The 19,633-nt window shown below is 37.6% G+C and overlaps 1 protein-coding gene across 2 annotated transcripts in view; it reads right to left on the bottom strand.

The window, feature by feature from the left end:
* Positions 1 to 12,323: 12,323 nt before the first annotated feature.
* LOC137968977 (uncharacterized) overlaps positions 12,324 to 19,633 on the bottom strand; it is an 8,118-nt gene continuing 808 nt past the window's right edge. Inside the window, exons 2-4 of one of the 2 annotated variants that reach the window (XM_068815486.1) lie at positions 19,416 to 19,617; positions 16,849 to 17,186; positions 12,324 to 13,790 (exon numbers count right to left, since the gene is read on the bottom strand). In XM_068815486.1, the coding sequence (XP_068671587.1) occupies positions 13,569 to 13,790; positions 16,849 to 17,186; positions 19,416 to 19,617 (762 nt within the window). In that variant the 3' untranslated portion in view covers positions 12,324 to 13,568. The remainder of the gene's footprint in view (positions 13,791 to 16,848; positions 17,187 to 19,415; positions 19,618 to 19,633) is intronic. The other variant, XM_068815487.1, reaches the window with a different exon arrangement.

Here is a 19,633-nt window from a genome sequence, read left to right as displayed (position 1 = left end):
ATGTTACAAGTTAGACACAAATGGGTTCGGCCAAAGAAAAACATCACTATTGGTGACATAGTGATCTCTAAAGAAAACGAAGCAGCGAGAAGGAAGTGAGCAGTCAGAAAAATAGTAGAAGTGTACCCAAGTGAAGACGGTCTTGTCGGAAAGATAAAGTTACTGACGGCAGATGGAAATTTAGACGAACATGGGAAGTGCCAAGGTCCGCCTTCGTATCTGAACAGACCTATACACAAACTCGTTCTACTGCTGACTGCAGACGAAGTGAAAGACGATGATGATGTTCGCCAGGAGACCAAGGAAGTCCCCATCGAGGAGCCAGCAAAGAATACTTAACGCTTGCACAAGGAACATTGACAAACTTTGCTTTGTGAGCACTTGATTTTATTCAACGTTTGAACAGATCTTTACAGTATCTTTTGGGCTAGAGCTTAGTTTTTGTTCTAATTACATGCAAGTTCAAAGCTTTCATATTTTTCAAGACAGTTGGGGAGCCATGTTACTGCAGTACCGCAGTTTCCGCCAATTAGCTAGTTAACAGCTCCTGCGAGCTGTGTTCCCGCCATGTTGTTGTTGTTCACTTCACAAATGTGATGTGCTCTATGTCGTTAAGCGGCACTAAGTTGTTATCTCAAGCTCTGGAATAAATATATACATATTTTTTATCTTGCAAATAACAACGGCGCCTGGACTTCAGTTGAAACTCCTCGGTACGCGAGGTGTGCGTACGAGGCAGTCACAGGATGAGACTGGTACAATGTGGAATGCGCTACCTGAGAATTCCTTTGCAGAAAGGCCCAAGCGCTGCAGAGGTGGGAAAATTGCCAAGCAAAGAATCACAGAAGCGTTTTTTGTTAATACCGCTGGTGGAAAAGAAACCCCCAAAACGGTTAAATTCTGCATCAAAAGAGTTAGGTTGTACAAAATAAGGACGCTCTGAGAAAATAAAGATACATTTATTCATTTTCCTTTCGTCGTTCAGGCTCTTTCTAAAAATTATTACCAAATTATCTGCAATCAACTAGTATTAAAGGAGACACGGCCTCCAACTTGAAACCAACGACAAAACATATAAATTCTAATTACTCTGAAACAAAGAACTGGCCGCGGATTTGTTCATAGTGTATAGAAATTTTCCGCATACTCGCTTAGAATGATATTCCATCTAAAGTAAAGCATATTGTGAAAATTTCCATGCCAGGTTCTATTTCACATTGACATATTATTTCCCTGAAAATTCTTCTATCTGCTTCTGCTTTCTTCATTGAAAGTGTTCACATGCAAGACGCAAATCTGATCAGATTTCATTCTCCTGAATCAGGAATCGTCTGATTCAGATTTGCATTTCATGTAAAACTTGCATTGAACAAGGCAGAAGGTTCTGCCGAAACATGTCTGCAGCACTGAAAATCGTTATTTTACATTCAAAATTTATTTTGTCTCCTGCTCTCTATACCTATTTTCGATGAACTTTTTTTTTTAATATATACAACCTTAAAGTGGCTTACTGGCGATTTCCGAAGAAAAAGATTGTGAAACAAAAGCACAGGATACCTCTTCTGAAGTGATAGTCACTGCAATTGATGTAAAATGCAATTGATGTAAAATGCAATTTTACTTCACAAATGAATGCAAATCAGTTGAAAATGCTAAATATAGTGACTGAGATTCTGGAGGGAGACTGCAAACGTAGCCGCAGAGCAGGGTTAAAATTTTGGGAATAAGTAAACAATTTATCAAATTAAATAGACGAAAATCGACGTTTTGCCATATTTCTCTCGATAAAGAAATCCTGAACTTTTTTTGAGAAAAGGGCTCTATGAAATGTCTAATTTCCAGACCCCCCTCCAGGAGATCAGTCACAATATTTAGCATTTTTCCCTGGTTTCCATTTATTTGTTAGGTGAATTTACATTTTACATCAATTTCAGGGACACTTCAGGAAAGACATCCCGATGCTTTAATTTCACAGATTTCAAAATTTTGATCTTTTCCTTCAGAAAACTTCAGTAAGCCACTTTATTTAACTCTACTGTTCCCCCTTTAGCAAACGTCTCCTTTTTCTTGCGTTCGCTGGACTGACGAGTACGGGAAAAGAGACTTCTGACGTCTACGTTCTTAAACGGCACTGGTCAAAACGCATGCCCCTTGATGTGCTTGCTGCCTGAGACATGAACCCATTGTGCCTCGCCCATTCTTTTACAGTAATTCCACTGTGAGCCCATACTCCATGTGAAGTATCACGAGAAGATTCGGTCGCTAAGTATTCGCCGCGCATGATCAACACAGTGAGTTTCGATTCATTGCAGAAGTCCCTTTTCCCACACTCGTCAGCCCAGAAAACGCAAAAAAAGGAGACCTCTGCTAGCAGGGAAGATTGCTCATCTAATCACGTCTAAAATTTACGCTTTGTGATATTTTCATCACAATTATTTGGAACCAGGAAAGTTTATAAAATTAAAATTACAGAGATTTCTACATCTCAACCAAAAATTCATAGGCAACATTGAAATGACAAAAGATTGATGTGGAGAACTTATTTTCGTGATGTTCTGTGAATCGCTGCTCTTTGCATGTCCTTTAAATGCAACGCTTATTTTCGTAGCTTTAAAATGATAAACTGCTTTCTCCATGAATATTTTTGACAAAAAATAATAATATATATTGATCTCTTTTGTGCGGTTGGTGGTTTATGTCTAGTGAATATATGGAATAAACTCGTGTGTGTTATCCGTATCAAGTTCTTCATCAGTGGTGGAATTTTCAGAGTTATGCTATTGTTCTCACATGAACATACAAGCATCTTTCTTGTACTTCTGTGTTTGAAGGAGCGCAAATATTGATCTTTTATTCTCTTAATTGACAAAAAAAAAAACAGAAATACTATGCCAGTATCATGGCACGAGCGGCCTTGCGGAGGCTGTAAATAAAAAAGAAAAAGAATTGCAGTCAGATTGAAGATCTCAATTTACATCTCAACAAGAAGTTAAGTCTTCAAGGAGCAGGGATAGCAAACGCGCTTATGAGGGTGGTTAGGACCGCTCTCCATTCAACATATTTCCGGCGTAATTTGTGTCAAATATAAGGGGTTGTTTTCTGGTTTCAACAAGCCGTTCTCAAGCTACCGCGCGTTTGCTTCTTAGGAAGCTTATATTAAGCTCGAGACGTTTTTGTCAACAAGGACGGCGACCGGAAGTGATTTTGCAAAGAAAGTGACGTCACACGTCACAGACCTCGAAGTGGATATTTGGCGTATGTGGTGAAGAACAAAAACGCGAGAAGGTGAGTTTATCTTAAGTGATTTGGTTGATTTTTGTTGTTTTCCTGTTAATGATGGACAATCAACTTTCTATTTCCTATTATTTATGAAAGAAACTCTTTTTTGTCAGTTCTACCACAGGTACACAAGTTAAGACAGTCATAAGGATGCGATAGCACGTGACGTCGCGTTATTTTTAGACAGTTGTAACGGCCGATTCAACTGATCGAGGAAAATGTTCCATAGAAACATCAAATCGCGATGTTTCTTTTCGCAACTTTATTTTATGAACAGGAAGATAAATAAAGTTCACTCACCTACTATTTTCTGCGTTGTCCTGACTGATTTCATGGGTTTTGGAGACGCTTCGATTTCCTCTTCAGATCCCACGCGTCGCCACATACAATATAAATAGACCTTGCCTATCCCCTGTCTATTTATATTGTATATAGCGACGCGTGGGATAAGAAGAGGAAAACGAAGCGTCCCACAACTGTCACAAATGACGTGACGTCACGCCCTCCCGCATTCTTAGGGTTCTACCGTATACCGCCTGATCAAAAAACAGCGCTGCAGACGCGAAGACTTGTGTTGCCAAAAAAACCTAGAGTAAGTCTGTTTTGAAAAACATTTGTTTTCCTTGATATATTCTTTTGTATGTGCTTCTGTTTTTTTTTTTTTTTTTTTTTCCTTTTCTGTGGTCTTAAATTTTAATGGGCTGGCAACGCTAAGACAACGTTTCCAAAAAGACCATGTTAAAGTGTGAAAAAATTAATGCCCGTCAAATTTAATTTCCTTTTTGGAATTCGATTCCTTAATTTTTATTTTTCATTTGCTTTCTTTTACAGAAATGTGCCAAAATGGATTGGACAAATCAGCTAACACTGGCAGATCTGAACTTTGCTTTACATTCAGAATCATGTCAGGATTATCGATCGTAATTGGATTGAGAATTTCTAGCCGTGTTGTCTTCCAATAAAACAGTAAGTTCATCCTCTGAAATCAATCTTTGATCGTAGCTCTAAAAAGCATATCGCATATCTTTCTTAAAGAAGTTTTGATTCAGTATTAGAAAGCAGACAAAGAATCAAACCTGCTCTACAATTAAGTAGCGATGCCGTAAAATGATTGACGCGACATGCTTAATACAAACAAGTCAAGTCACAGACGTCGGTCTCGACCCAGTCTCACCTCGGCTGATTGGCGTCCGTGTCGACCAAAACGTGTCGTGTTTAAGCTCCCTATTAGCGGAGCTCCGTGCGCCAAAGGCACGCGCGCGACGCACCATGGTTAAGAAAATATGCTAAGCCATCGATGCGGGAAATTGTGGTTTTAGCTACTGCGTCACCATGCAACCGTCCGTGCATCCACGTCTCCATGTATGCCAAATGTGACCAGTATCACGTGACCATATCGCGGGCTCAACTTCAGAGCTCGGAGGATAATGGCCGCCTCAGTGAAGGGCTATTTGTGGTTCGTTTGTGCAAACATAATTGCTTTTTATAGAAAGTTCAAAATGATTTTTCACTGAAAAACCTCTGCTAAAGGATGGGCAAAAATATCAGAGAAACAATTTCAAGCAATTTCAGAACGGCAGCTGGAAAGGAACAGGGGTATTGAGGTAAGTGATGAAGATAAACAATTGGCGTTTAAGCCATTATTTTCAGCTCATTTTTTTTTTTTTTTAATTCCACGAACTACTTCGTGGCCGTCTTTTTTGCTTCGAAGATCGCGCTAGATTGTTAAATTAACCTCAAAACTTCAAATTTTAGACTTAAATTTTGTTTTAAAAAGTTTTGAATGATCTATTCGCATATTTTTTTTGCCCATCGAAGTCTGAAGCGTTATTTATTACACCAAACACAATCCCTTTTTTGTCGTCATGGACAAATAACAAGTGTCGACACATATGATTTAAAAAAAAAAATCTAAAAAGAATTCACGGATTCTTCTTTTCTTTTAGCCAAATTTGTTGGAAATATTGGTGAACTAAATTTGAAAAACTTCTTTTGAACTTTTTGTATCAGAACAATATTTTTACACATTTTTGTACTTACGGTTATTACTCAGAAAAGTCCTTAGTTTTTATACTGATTTTTCTTTTTTGCTAAAAAGCATATTTTATAACATATATAATGAGATATTCTAAGCCACATTGCTATAAATAATTAATTAAAGAAAAATAAATTAGTTTCATAGGTTTTTGAGGACCCATGTTTTCAAACCGACGCAAATGAGATAAATAAGCCGAGAGCTCCACTTTTAGGCTTGGCTAAATCTATATATTATATCATGTTTGCATCAATAAAGGGAGATTCACTCAAGTTTCTTGTGATCTCGTGACAAAGGAAACAACAATTTCGTTATAGTACAGCGAGATTTTGATGCGACCGCACGGGTGAAGGCAAAGCGCCCGAGGATGTAACATGTGTTAGCTTGCATAAAACGTTTGGAAAGAGAACAAAGAGTTTAATTTGGCGCCTTGTCCTTACAGTCTTTAAAAAACTGAGGATTTGATGTTGCTTTTTAAAGATATACTACAAAGAAAAGTCTCTCAATAAAATAGGTGCGCAGGTTTTGCCTTCAATTTTTTTCTTTCCAGACGTTTCCGTTGCCGAAACCGTGGATTTCTCAACCACTTAGCACTTCTCCGAGTCTAATGAACTTTCTACAGGATGTCTTGTGAGGGACGACAGCACTCTCACGCACCAAATAAAATTAGCTCGCTTCAGCATACAAAAAGGAGTTTTAAGGGCAGAAAATGAAGCGTGCTGTGGCTATTAGTCCTGTTTATTCACTGGTGTTAATGGTACTTACTGTATAAAACAAGATATTAAATTCCATCAGGGCGTAATTATCGTTTAAATCGTAGTGAAGTGATTACTTTGAAACATCAACTGCATTATAATTGGCTTCAGGAAAAAAAGGTCTTTATTTATGCAAAAACGATAAAATTGGGAACTCTAGTTGAGCTGCAAAATGTAATGATTGAAGGATTTATCTCGCCCAAACTCGGATCAAAATATTTTCCAGATGAGTAAGGCGTCCGCCATCACTAAGTGATTTGAAAATAGTAAACGCAGATGATACCCCTGCATGAGTTCTTCCTTGTTCCAAACTCAGACTTCCTTTATGCTTATTTCATTTTGTAAGTGTACAAAATGGTACGAACTTGCTCGAGCATTTGGTTATTTATGGGCATGCGACTGATGTTTTTAAAGTTCTCAAAATTTCAAGAGCCGTAGATGAGTGCAATTTGCGAACTTTACTCCATCGCTGCATCCACAGCTCGCAACTTCAGGATTGCACTTTATAGCCTATTTATTTATTTATTTATTTATTTATTTATTTATTTCTCATTGACCGATTAGAATACGATACTTAGTTAAGTATATAATAGGGACCTTTAGATTGGAAGACGAGGACGACTACCGGTACGAGTTTTCCGTACTAAGCATGGGCATGAGGTTTGGAGGCCGAAAATTTTCGAAGTATGCGTGCTCAGAACGAATAGCTCGTACTCGCACTTGTCCTCGTGCTCCCATGTAAAGGTTCCTAATAAAAAAAGATAGGACGGAGCGAGAAGATAAAATCACAAATGCAGCAATGAGCGTGATAACTGATTTTTTTTCAGGAACGAACGCAAAATAGTCTCTTGACCCCTTCCTAATCTCGGGTTATATCCCTCAAAACTTTGAAAACAACACTGGTGTAATTTTATACAACTTTAGCGAATTATATACCTTAATATACCTTATATACCTGAAATACCTGCGGGATCTTATGCACTTCACCTTTCTCAATTGAATTCCGTTAAAAGATATCATGCGTTTATAAACAAAACGAAGAAATTACAGGCGACGGAAATCTTTAATTCAAACTTCTCCCCAAGATGGAAACAATCATCAATAAGATTCAAACGAGCTTTCATGGAATCCACCCCCGTTTCAAGTTCAAAATTCAAGTTTAAGTTTATTTTTTTTGTAAAAGCAAAGTTAAGGTTAGAAAAATATACACTCCATGTGCTTATTAATGTGAGTGGGCGTCAACATAAACATCCTTAACTCCAAGTAATAAAAGAAGAATGTTTGAATTCGTTTTTAGAAACACATTTTTGTAAGTGAACGACATTCAGGATGTAGAGAGTTCATAATCGAGTTCCAAAGTTAGCAAAATACTTTAACAGTAACTTAAGTGGCGCCTCGGTGACGAAAAAGGTACCCACAGCTGAGCGGAGGAATGAAATTTGTTTTGTTTCTGAATTTTCTTCGTCACAAAATCATTAGAGATATCACGCATAACAACTGGATACTCTTTCAAAGTAGAGCATATTGACTGGAAAACTGAAATATTAGAGGAGACAAAAAATGGAAGGGTGTGGAATCTGTCATCACAAAAAAAGATAGGACCGAGGCTTGTTATTTTTCCTTAAATCACACCGAGAGTCGTTGCCCTAAGCAACTATACCATATTGCGTACACGGAAATATTAGCGATCAATAAATTTGAAGAAGGGTACATGTTTGTTGGTACTCGGGCTTTACCTATCAAAATTAAACCAACAATTTTTCTAAACACCATCAGCAATGGAATCAAATTGTTGTTTCCAAGTTGAGTGCCTGTCAATTAAAATTCCTGAGAATTCAACGTATAATCCTTATTTTCAAGAAATGTTACAGGATTAATACTAGAATTGTTATCTTGTAATTTTTTTTATGAACGGTGAGAATGTTTGGACAGAAAATTGAGAATTTATCGTCAAGTGCACAGTTCTCAACACAACCTCAAATTTAGTCCGGCATTTCACGTCGTTGTCAAGACGAGAACGGCAAAACGTGAGACGTGCGGAGAGTGCAGAGCTGTTGTTTTTACTAATTAATTGAACTGAATTGCTTTATGTTGCTCTTGTCGCTATCGTCGCGCTTGCTTAATTAAGCTCTCTAATCTCTCTTTTGAAAGACCCTGAGTTCGCAAATTTTCAAAGCGATGATCTCGTCCCTTGCGCACGAAAAGAATCTTTCGATGCATTCAATCTTTCAATCTTTCGATGCAAAGTCATATTGAAAAGACCTTAGAATGCGTGAAAAAGGAGCACCTAAAGCTTCTTTAATTAAACTTGAATAATCTTCACTGAGCGATGCGGGAAAGGGGAAAATTGTGTTACAATTTGACGTCATGATTTACTTTCATTGTTTATTTCAGTTTACATGTAGTGCCCCCCAATTAGCGCCCCAACGCTAGAACGACTAGACACTTAAATAGAGTTACTGCTTCATGGCAATGTTATGGCATCATAGAAAAAATATAGCTTTTCTTAAGTGAGTTCCTGATAGAAAGTAGATCCCCACTAAAAGACCGAGGTTTTCCGCATACTTTACTTTCTACGTCCAGTGTCTGCTAACAACTGGGTTTCATCCGGAGGAAAGATAGGATTAGCATAGAGTCTACACGTTTAGTTTGATACACTTCTTAATTAAGTCTGATATTTGTCAAAACACTTTTTCTCCATTTTTTCCTTTTAGTAGACGTTTATGACTGACACATCCTCAATAAACTTTTCACTCAATGTTTTATACTAGCACTCTGTGATTGGCCAATTTCAGTCAGCAGACCGCCCCTCTGAATGCCAGTGTTAGTTCGTTGTTTTTGCTTTATACTCTCGTTCAAAACAAAGCCTCAAGATGGGATTAAAAAAATAGAAGGAAAATATACCCCGGTAGTTTTTTTCCTGAAGATTTTTTTAAAAATCCAAATGGTGATTCTATAGGATACTCGTAAAAATTTCGAGTGCTCCTTTGCAGGAGTCGAACCATCAACCTTAGGATGCTCTGCCTCGGAGCTATAGGAGACTCGTCAGTGGTGACTCACGGATACTTCATATTCGAAAAAAAGTGTCTAACAGATTTAACTATTTATTTCTATACATGATTATTTTTCTGGATAACGAAATCCTGAACTTTTAAGGTGGGTTCGTACGGCTAGTCTTTGAGAAAAAGGCTCTATGAAATGACTGATTTCCAGGAAACTTTCCTTTGAGAAACATGCATGGCGGCCCAAAGTGTAAAAAACTTCCTCAACCTCCCCACTTTTAATTAAAGTGCAACTAGGTCTATTTTTTGTTTTTGCTTATACCGCAGATTGTCTGATTTTTGCACGCTGAGATTCATATTTAATTGACTTTTGGCGTCAACCATAACAACTCTCGTCAGATCTCTTGGGAATATGCGCGTCCAGTAACTAAAAATTACGAAAATCAGGAAGAAATCAATGCCCGACGATAACATATTAATTCATCATTATAGAAGCCTATAATTGACCCCATTAATTTATTTTTTCATGTTTAATTAATGATCTTACGATACTAGTTAGCGTTGGCAAGCGTGCGTGCATTTTAACTGAACACACGTCTTCTGAAAATCGGAGATAAAAGAGTCAGAGTTTTTGAGTTGATAATGACCCATTTATATTAGCCTGCGAGCAGGCTCTCTCTCTTCGGTGGGAGAGAAGGAGAGCCTGCACGCATCCCTTTGAATTTTGAATGCCGCCTCCTGATGTCACGCTGAGAGAGCTGTCAAAAATTAGCCAATCAGCGCGCACCAGAAGTAAACATTGAAAAAAAACAGAAAACAGAAACCCACGCGTTGTGTATTTCAATTTGCCCGAGGCAGAAACTAAAAAAGACTGTAAAGGAAGGAAGCCTTCGCCAGAAAAGCCTAACAACTATTGCTGATGCTGTAAAGCGTAGCTGAATATTCAGTACGGCAATTCGTCGAAGTCCCTTCCGCGGAAAAAGTGTTTCGTTCGTCAGGGAAAAATTTAGCACACAAACTTCAAACGACGGGAATCGTAATAAAGACATTCGTTTTCCCTGACCGCATCTCCACTGTGTGAGACTCGTCGACCACAACTGCTGCCAAATTTCGGTAAAGCGAAGCGGAATTATCTTTTTAAATTTATTTTAATGAAATACAGACATTACAACTGCTACATCACACTTTAATACTACACAGATATTCTAATACCTACACCATTTTATTTCAATTGTGGTTATAGATATGTATTTTACTAATTCAATAATTTGAAAATTGGAATATTTTGTTTTCAAGTGTATCGGAGTATTGCGGAGTTACGAGGAGATCGAGCAATCATTTGTGGAGCCGCCTTTTCGGCTTAGCCTAATACTTGCTAAAATCGTGTAGAGTTCCTCTATCGTTAAATCAGCAACAGAGGCAGCCACGGTGACATGAAGTCGCCCTCGTATTTTGGCCGCTACGAAAAACAGTTGGGAAATAAGACTTTTCTCGAATTCTGTGGATAACAGAGATAGAACTTCCTTCCTTCCAGTAGAGAGGCCATTGCATCGCGTTGCCCGACCTTTAATTATGTAAAGTTATGGTAAATTGCAACATTCTACAATTTTCTCAGACGCATTTCTGACCACCTCATCTCTGCGAAGCGAAGAGGCTTTCTTGTTGTCGGAGCTTGTCAATGGTGACGTCACGAGGTAATTTAATTTCAGCCAATCAGTATTTTGCGTCCAAAATTTGGACGCGACATTCAAAATACAAAGCCATGCGGGCAGGCCCTCGTTCTACCCCCAACCCCAGTCCCTCGGAGGGCCTGCTCGCAGGCTACATTTATATGAAATAGAGAAAAAATGTTGAAATTAACTTCACGGATTGGGAAAAAAAAAGGTATTTATTCATACCTGTAACTTTCCATACTTTCATTTTAAAATGCTGTAATTGGCAACCAGGACAGATTTTTCAATTTTAATTAAAATCATTTTTCGTCTATAGGATGACAAATTATGCGAACAAGTAGGGCTGCATTAAATTTTTTCTTTCCCTCCAATGATGGTAGACTGTGTACAATATTTACGTTATTCCCAATTGTCTATCGCAAAACCTTTTGCCTCAATTTCAAGGAATGTGTGCTTCGTATAGTGTTTTCAGTCTAGAATTCGCCGCTAGCTGACGCACCTGCTTAAATACCTGACTTCATTTGTTGTATTTTATACATTTTTAAAAACCTATTAAACCTAACACTTCTTGGACATACCAGGCTTTTTATACACTTTTATGTATTCGGTGTTTGCAACCGTTACATCGAGACATGAGAAAGGATTATAAGGAAAAAGAGTTCTGTGCCTGATCCAACATGGCGACGATGGCATGATGACCGCAACGCTCTTCTTTAATTGGAAGTCACGCTCGTGCTAAATGCAAAATCAGTGCACGGAACGCAATGCGGGTACGTTTCTTTATTTCCGCAAAATCTAGCAAGAGCCATTCGAAAAATGGATAACACCGTAAACTGCTGGGTTATGAACTCCTGTTATATAAAGCAAATTTAAAAATGTATTCATAATTCATGACCTAACAGCCTATCAATGTCGTCACGTGCATGAGCGTTATGTCCTGATAAAACAATCCATCCTCGTTCGTATTCTTTATATAAAGAATACTAATAAGGCATAGCTTGTTTTGCTGGTATGCTAATATTCTCCTCTGAAAATTCAAACCATTTTTCAGAGTCAACTGACAGGGACACGCTTTTTGTGAAATGTATTTTTTTAAATCGTTCTAAAAAAATTAGCAACGTGGTTTTATCGGATATTAATACACTCGGCTTTGCCTCGTCTTTTTAACCCTAATGAAAGGCTGATGCTCGTTTTCTAAACATTGCTAAGGCCCGTTTCATACGGGTTTCAAACGTCCAACATCTAAAGTAAATGTGCAAAAACAGAAGATTTTTTCTCACTTGCATTACATTCGGCACATGTAAAGTTTGACGTTTGAAACGGGCCTAAAGCTTTTCTTCCGTTAACAGGAGCTATATGTAGGTGTTCGGAAGCAACCCCAAAAATGGTTAAACTCTGCATCAAAAGAGTTAGGTTGTACAAAATAAGGACGCTCTGAGAAAATAAAGATACATTTATTCATTTTCCTTTCGTCGTTGAGTCTCTTTCTAAAAATTATTACAAAATTATCTGCAATCAATTAGTATTGAATAATAAATAATAATAATAATAATAATAATAATAATAATAATAATAATAATAATAATAATAATAATAACACTTATATAGGGCTTAGCCGCATGCGTTCTAAGCGCTTTACATCCATTGTAAGGAGACACGGCCTCCAACTTGAAACCAACGACAAAACACATAAATTCTAATTAACCTGAATCAAAGAACTGGCCGCGGATTTGTTCATAGTGTATAGAAATATCTATCAGACATTTTTCAGTTATTATCAAAATAATAAAATCGACGTTTTTGCCATATGCGAAAAAAATGGCTTATAGATTTAACTATTTATTTCTATACATGATTATTTCTCTCGATATGGAAATCCTGAACTTTTAAGGTAGGTTTGTACGGCTAGTCTTTGAAAAAAAGGCTCCATGAAATGTTTACTTCCAGACCCCCCTGCAGGAGCTCAATCACTATATTTAGCACTTTTCCCTGGTTTGCATTCATTTGTTAGGTAAAATTACATTTTACATCAATTGCAGTGGCACTTCAGGAAAGACATCCCGATGCTTTAATTTCACAGATTTCAAAATCTTGAACTTTTTCTTCAGAAAACTTCAGTAAGCCACCTTATTTAACTCTACTGTTCCCCGTTAGCAAAGGTCTCCTTTTTCTTGCGTTCGCTGGACTGACGAGTACGGGAAAAGGGACCTTTGCCGTCTACGGCCTTCAACAGCACTGGTCAAAACGCATGCCCCTTGATGTGCTTGCTGACTGTGACATGAACCCACTGTGTCTCGCCCATTCTTTTACAGTAATTCCACTATGAGTCCACTAATACTCCATGTGAAGTATCACGAGAAGATTCGGCCGCTAAGTATTCGCTGCGCATGATCAACACAGTGAGTTTCGATTCATTGCAGAAGTCCCTTTTCCCACACTCGTCATCCCAGAAAACGCAAAAAAAGAGACCTCTGCTAACAGGGAAGATTGCTTATCTAATGACGTCTAAAATATACGCTTTGTGTGATTTTCATCAAAATTATTTGGAACCAAGAAAGCTGATAAAATTAAGATTACGGAGATTTCTTCCTCTCAACCAAAAATTCATGGTCAACATTGAAATGACAAAAGATTTATGTGGAGAACGTTTTTGCGTGATGTTCTGTGAATCGCTTCTGTTTGCATGTTCTTTTACTGCAATGCTTATTTTCTTAGCTTTAAAATGATGTATTGCTTTCTCCACAACTTTGAATACTTTTTTGACCAAAAAAAAATGATATATATATCTCTTTTAAGGGGTTGGCAGTTTATGTCCGGTTAATATTCAGGTTAATCTAATGGGAATAAAGAGGGGTGTTGGGTTCGTAGCAAGTTGTTTAGTGTTGATTTTTTTGAGTGTTAGGCTATTGCTCTCACATGAACATACAAGCATCATTTTTGTACTTTTGTGTATAAAGAAGAACAAGTCATCCTCATTTATTCTGACAGCTGACCAAAGAAACGGAAAGACCATGCCATTATCATTGCACGAGCGGCCTTGCGGAGGCTGTAAATATAAAAAAGAAAAAGAATTGCAGTCAGATTGAAGATCTCAATTTACATCTCAACAAGAACTCTTTGTGGAGCAGGGATAGCAAACCCGCTTATGAGGGTGTTTATCCGAGTGTTTAGGACTGCTCTCCATTCAACATATTTGCGTTGTAATTTGTGCTAAATGTTACGGGTTGTTTTTGCAACAAGCCGTTCTCAAGCTACTGCGCGTTTTGTTATTAGGGAGCTTAAAGCACGAGACGTTTTGTCAACAAGAACGGCGACTGGAAGTGACTTTACAAAGAAAGTGACGTAACACGTCACAGACATCAAGTCACAAACCTCAAAGCTGGCTACTTGGCGTCTGTGGCGAAAAACAAAAACTCGAGAAGAAAAGTTCATCTTAGGTGCAATAACTCTGTTTTTGTTTTGATGCTGGACAATCAACTTTCAAATTCCTATTATTTACGAGAGAAACTCTTTTTTGTCAAGGTCTATTTATATTGTATGTGGCGACACGTGGGATCTGAAGAGGAAATCGAAGCGTCCCAAAAACCCATCAAATCACTCAGGACAACGCAGAAAATAGTAGGTGAGTGAACTTTATTTATCTGGCTGTCCCTAAAATGAATTTTCCAAAAGAAACATCACGATTTGAAGTTTTTATGGAACATTTTCCTCGATCAGTTGAATCGGCCGTTACAACCATCTCAAAATAACGTGAAGTCACGCGCTCTCGCATCCTTCGGGTTCTCTGCCTGTGGTTCTACCCCCTGATGAAAAACAGCGTTGCAGACGGCGAGACTCACCTTGCCAAAAAGCTAGAGTAAGTCTGTTTTGAAAAATATTTGTTTTCCTTGATATATCCTTTTGTACGTGCTTCTCTTTGTTTTCTATGGTCTTAAATTTTAATGCGCTGGCAACGCTAAAACAACGTTTCCAAAACGACCATGTTAAATTTTGAAAAAAATTAATGACCGTCAAATTTAATTCCTTTTTTGGGACCCTTTATTTTTATTTGTCATTTGCTTTCCTTTACAGAAATGTACCAAAATTTATTGGACCAATCAGCTAACACTGGCAGATCTGAACTTTGCTTTACATTCCAAATCATTTCAGGATTATCGATCGTAACTGGATTAAGAATTTCTAGCCGTGTTCTCTTCCAATAAAACAATACGTTCATCCTCTGAAATCAATCTTTAATCGTAGCTCTAAAAAAGCATATCCCATATCTTTCAGAAGTTTTGATTCAGTATTAGAAAGCAGACAAAGAATCAAACCTGCTCTACAATTAAGTAGCGATGCCGTAAAATTACTGACGCGACATGCTTAATACAAACAAGTCAAGTCACAGACGCCGGTCTCGACCCAGTCTCACCTCGGCTGATTGGCTTCCGTGTTGACCAAAACGTGTCGTGCTTAAGCTCCCTATTAGCGGAGCTCCGTGCGCCAAAGGCACGCGCGCGACGCACCATGGTTAAGAAAATATGGTAAGCTATCGATGCGGGAAATTGTGGTTTTAGCTACTGCCTCACCATGCGACCGTCCGTCCTTCCGTACGTCCACGTCTCCATGTATGCCAAATGTGACCAGTATCACGCGACCATAACGCGGGCTCAACTTCAGAGCTCGGAGTAAAATGGCCGCCTCAGTGAAGGGCTATTTGTGGTTTGTTTGTGCAAACATAATTGCTTTTTATAGAAAGTTCAAAATGATTTTTCACTGAAAAACCTCTGCTAAAGGATGGGCAAAAATATCAGAGAAACAATTTTAAGCAATTTTAGAACGGCAGCTGGAAAATAACAGGGGTATTGGGGAAGTAATGAAGATAAACAATTGGCGTACGAGCTCATGTTTTTTTTGTTTTTTTTTTGTCATTCCACGAACTACTTCGTGGCCGTCATTTTCGCTTCGAAAATCGCGCTAGATCGTCAAATTAACCTCAAAACTTCATATTTTAGACGTAAATTTGGTTTTAAAACGTTTTGAACGATCTATTCAAATATTTTTTGCCCATGGAAGTCTGAAATGTAATAAATTACACAAAACACAATCCCTTTTTTGTCGTCGATTATGGACAAATAACAGTTGTCGACACATCTAACTTAAAAAAAAAACAAAATTCACAGATTTTTCTTTTTTTAGACAAATTTGGTGGAAATATTAGTGAAATAAATTTTCAACTTTCTGTATCAGAACAATCTATTTTTGCAAATTTTTGTACTTACGGTTATTATTCTGAAAAGTCCTTGGTTTTTATGCTGAAGTTTTCTTTCTTTTTGGGTCGAAAGGCTTCCAGAAAAGTTAATTAGTTTCATAGGTTTTTGAGGACCCAGGTTTTCAAACCGACGCAATTGAGATAAATAACCCGGGAGCTCCAGTTTTAGTCTTGGATAAATCTATATAATATACCATGTTTGCACCAATAAAGGGAGATTCAGATCAAGTTTGTTGCGATCTCGTGACAAAGGAAATAACAATTTGGTCATAGTACAGCGAAATTTTGATGCGACCGAACGGGTGAATGCAAAGCGCCTGAGGATGTAACATGTGTTAGCTTGTATAAAACGTTTTGAAAGAGAACAAAACGTTTGGCGCCTTGTCCTCATAATCTTTAAAAAAACTGAGGATTTGATGTTGCTTTTTAAAGATATACTACAAAGAAAGGTATCTCAATAAAATAAGTGCGCAGGTTCTGCCTTCAATTTTTTCTTTCCAGACGTTTCCGTCGCCGAAACCGTTGTCCTTTCCTTAACTAACAAGTTCTTTAATATGCAAAGAGAAAAGCCGCATTGGCGGATCTAGCAATATTTTGAGGGGGGTGAATTGCAAGAATCGAAGTATCTACTCTGACAAAATCCCAGATAGTTTAGGCTGCCATTTTGACTTTGTTCATGTTTTGCATTAATGTTCACGTCAGGTAAACAGTATCTTTTCCAGCAGATATAAAAATGCAATAAAAAGCAGATAAGTAGAAAAAAAAAAGAAATAAAAAAGAAACCCAAATTCACCCCTCCCCCCCCCCCAAAAAAAAGTCTCCCTAACATATTATGAAAATTATGGTAACGTACGTTCACAAGAGGTTCCACACCTTCCCTGTCAACTCCTTCTTTTAAGCATTCTTCCTTTCTTAACAGTTTTCTTATCAAACTGTATGACTCACTTTCATGCTCACTCAAGTGTGTTCTCATGTCATGATCCGGCTCGAAAGGGACTGTCCCAAATAGTTTTTGCAACCGTTCACGGTTTGTTCGTTCGTTCACCCGGTCTGAACTCGGGAAACGACTGTCTTTACTCACCTGGAGAATCACTCGTCCCGAATCGCTGACATTCAAAATATGACCGTTGAAGGATTCAATGCACACTTGGCGTTCACCATTCTCGGAGTTTCCGGAGAAAAGAGTAAGTCCTTGTTGGGGTAAAAAAAGGAAAAGAATCATCATTTACCGACAGTTTCATGATCAGACTCAGTTAGGGAACAGAGAACAGTCAGGCAACAGGGATGGCGCTGTGTTACGATCATTCGCCTTTCAACAATGTGGCACGGGATCGGTTCCCAGACTTGGTGTCACATAAAAGGTTGATTTTAATTTGTTGGTTCTTGCGATGGCCCAGGATTGTCACAGTCCAGTTTTAATTTCTCACAGTCCAATTTTAATTTTATTCACAGTCCAGTTTTAATTTTGTGAGTCGTCACCAGTTCTCTCACACGTCACAGGTCATAAGTCATTGTTTTACCAATACAGAAAGTATCCCAAATATTCATAAAAGCTAACCTTAGGCCTAAGGTTAGCTTTTAAAACTGGACTGTGACCCTCCCCCTTCTCTACTCTGCTCGGAGCGATTTTTCTTCTGGTACTCCATTTTTTCCCTGTCCTCAAAAACCAACCTATGCTTAAATATAAATTGATTTGATTTGATTTTTTTTACAGTACACGCCAGCACTAAAATACACTTGACACTTATTATTATTATTATTATGGAAAAAACGCAAAGACAAAAAACATATTGCTCAAGCTGTCACATGCCGACTTCCAAAGTTCGGCTCGAAGCCTTTATGCTTGAAGGAGGCAGAACCCGAAGTAAACTTGTTTTAGAAACTTACACTTTGTGCCCTGGTGTTGCCTCATGATTCCATGAATTGGAATTTACAATTCACTTTTCTTTTTACGGATCTATCGTTTTCTCGGAACATTTGTATTGAAAACGGCTCCTCTCACCGATTATTCACTACTTGCACAAATCCCATAATACACCACTTTTACCCCCCGTAAATCTGCATAGGCATTGCTTTCAACTTCTCTTAGGACATTTTCATGTCCCAGGAGAAATTGCAAACAATGGTTATGCAAAAGTTTTCGGGGGTAATAGAGGTGTATCATAGACCTTATTCATAAATGGCGGTCACGTTTATAATTCTTTTGTCCAGGTGCAAATTAGCCTACCAAGCCTCATTTTAGAGCAAGAATTCTTTTCAATTCCCTGTATGGTATCGAGGCTTGGTAGGCTAATTTGCACTTCGACAAAAGAATTATAAATTGACAGCCATTTATGAATAAGGTCTATGGGATTGTGCAAGTAGTAAATTGTTAATTTTCTACTTTCCCAAATCCCATAATACACCTTGTTTTGCATAGGCATTGTTTTCGATATTTCGCTTGGGATATCTTCATGTCCCACGACAAATAGCCCGTATGCGTGATGACGTCCGACAAGCTGATTTCGCCACCAAGCCTGGAATTCGAAAATCAAACTTGCAAGTTTTAGCTGTAGCTGAATCCCAAAGGAACAAACTTGTAAAGAAAACCCACGTGCGAACAATGTGGCATGTCCAGATGATGTGAATAATTTCCTGCAAACGAAGCTCGGTGGTTATATGAAATTTTAATAATAATAATAATAATAATAATAATAATATTATTATTATTATTATTATTATTATTATTATTATTATCATTTATTTATTTATTTTATTTATTTATTTTTTTGAATTTATATTTATTATTATTATTATTATTGTTATTATTATTATTATTATTATTTTTATTATTATTATTATTATTTTTGGGTCGCGTTGTACCTCATTGAACAGGCTTGAGGACTGCCGAAACGAGCAATAGAACGAACAAAAATAACAATGGATTTAGCACAGAAAACAATAGGAACTACGACAATTTACAGCCAATGAAATATAGTGTTCAACAAGAGGTAAGACCCTACTCAAATTTTTGAGCATATGCCATCATCACGAAAAAGGCCTATTGGAAACAATGACTATGCAAAGTTTTGTAGGTAAAAAAGATGTACTATGGGATTCGATAAAGTAGTGAATAATAACATACTCACACAATGAGTAATCTCTGCTTATTGACCATTTTCACATTTCCCATTATACATTTTTTTGGCCCACCAGATTTTACTCTGAGGAACCATTGTTTTCTAATGCTCTTCTCAATATGCATTGTCCCAAGATCATCGTCATTTGAAAACGATGGTTTATGCAAAATTTGGGGGACAAACAAAGAGTATTATGGAAAATGTGAAAATGGTCAATTAACTTTTGAATCAACATAGGAAATATGGAGAAAAATTGATAATTAATGAGGTTTGAGGAAACTCCATGAATCAGGTTCCTTACTTGTGACAGTGGTATCCACGCCATTGCCATCGCAAGTTGCGTTGCATGTATTATTTTCGCTGTTAGAATCGCATTGAATTTGTATCAACGTGTTCGCATTTGTCTGACATTGTGTTCTTTTGTAGGACGAAAGTTCATAAGGCGTTTGTGAGAGGACTTCAGGACTGACTGCTGGATAACCCAATGATACCGTGACAATCATCTAAATATGCAATAGA

The sequence above is a fragment of the Montipora foliosa genome, chromosome 8 (genome assembly GCF_036669935.1).
Source record: "Montipora foliosa isolate CH-2021 chromosome 8, ASM3666993v2, whole genome shotgun sequence".
Lineage (NCBI taxonomy): Eukaryota > Metazoa > Cnidaria > Anthozoa > Scleractinia > Acroporidae > Montipora > Montipora foliosa.
The sequence above is the reverse complement of the archived record's forward strand: the minus strand, read 5'-3'. Positions and strand labels throughout refer to the sequence as shown.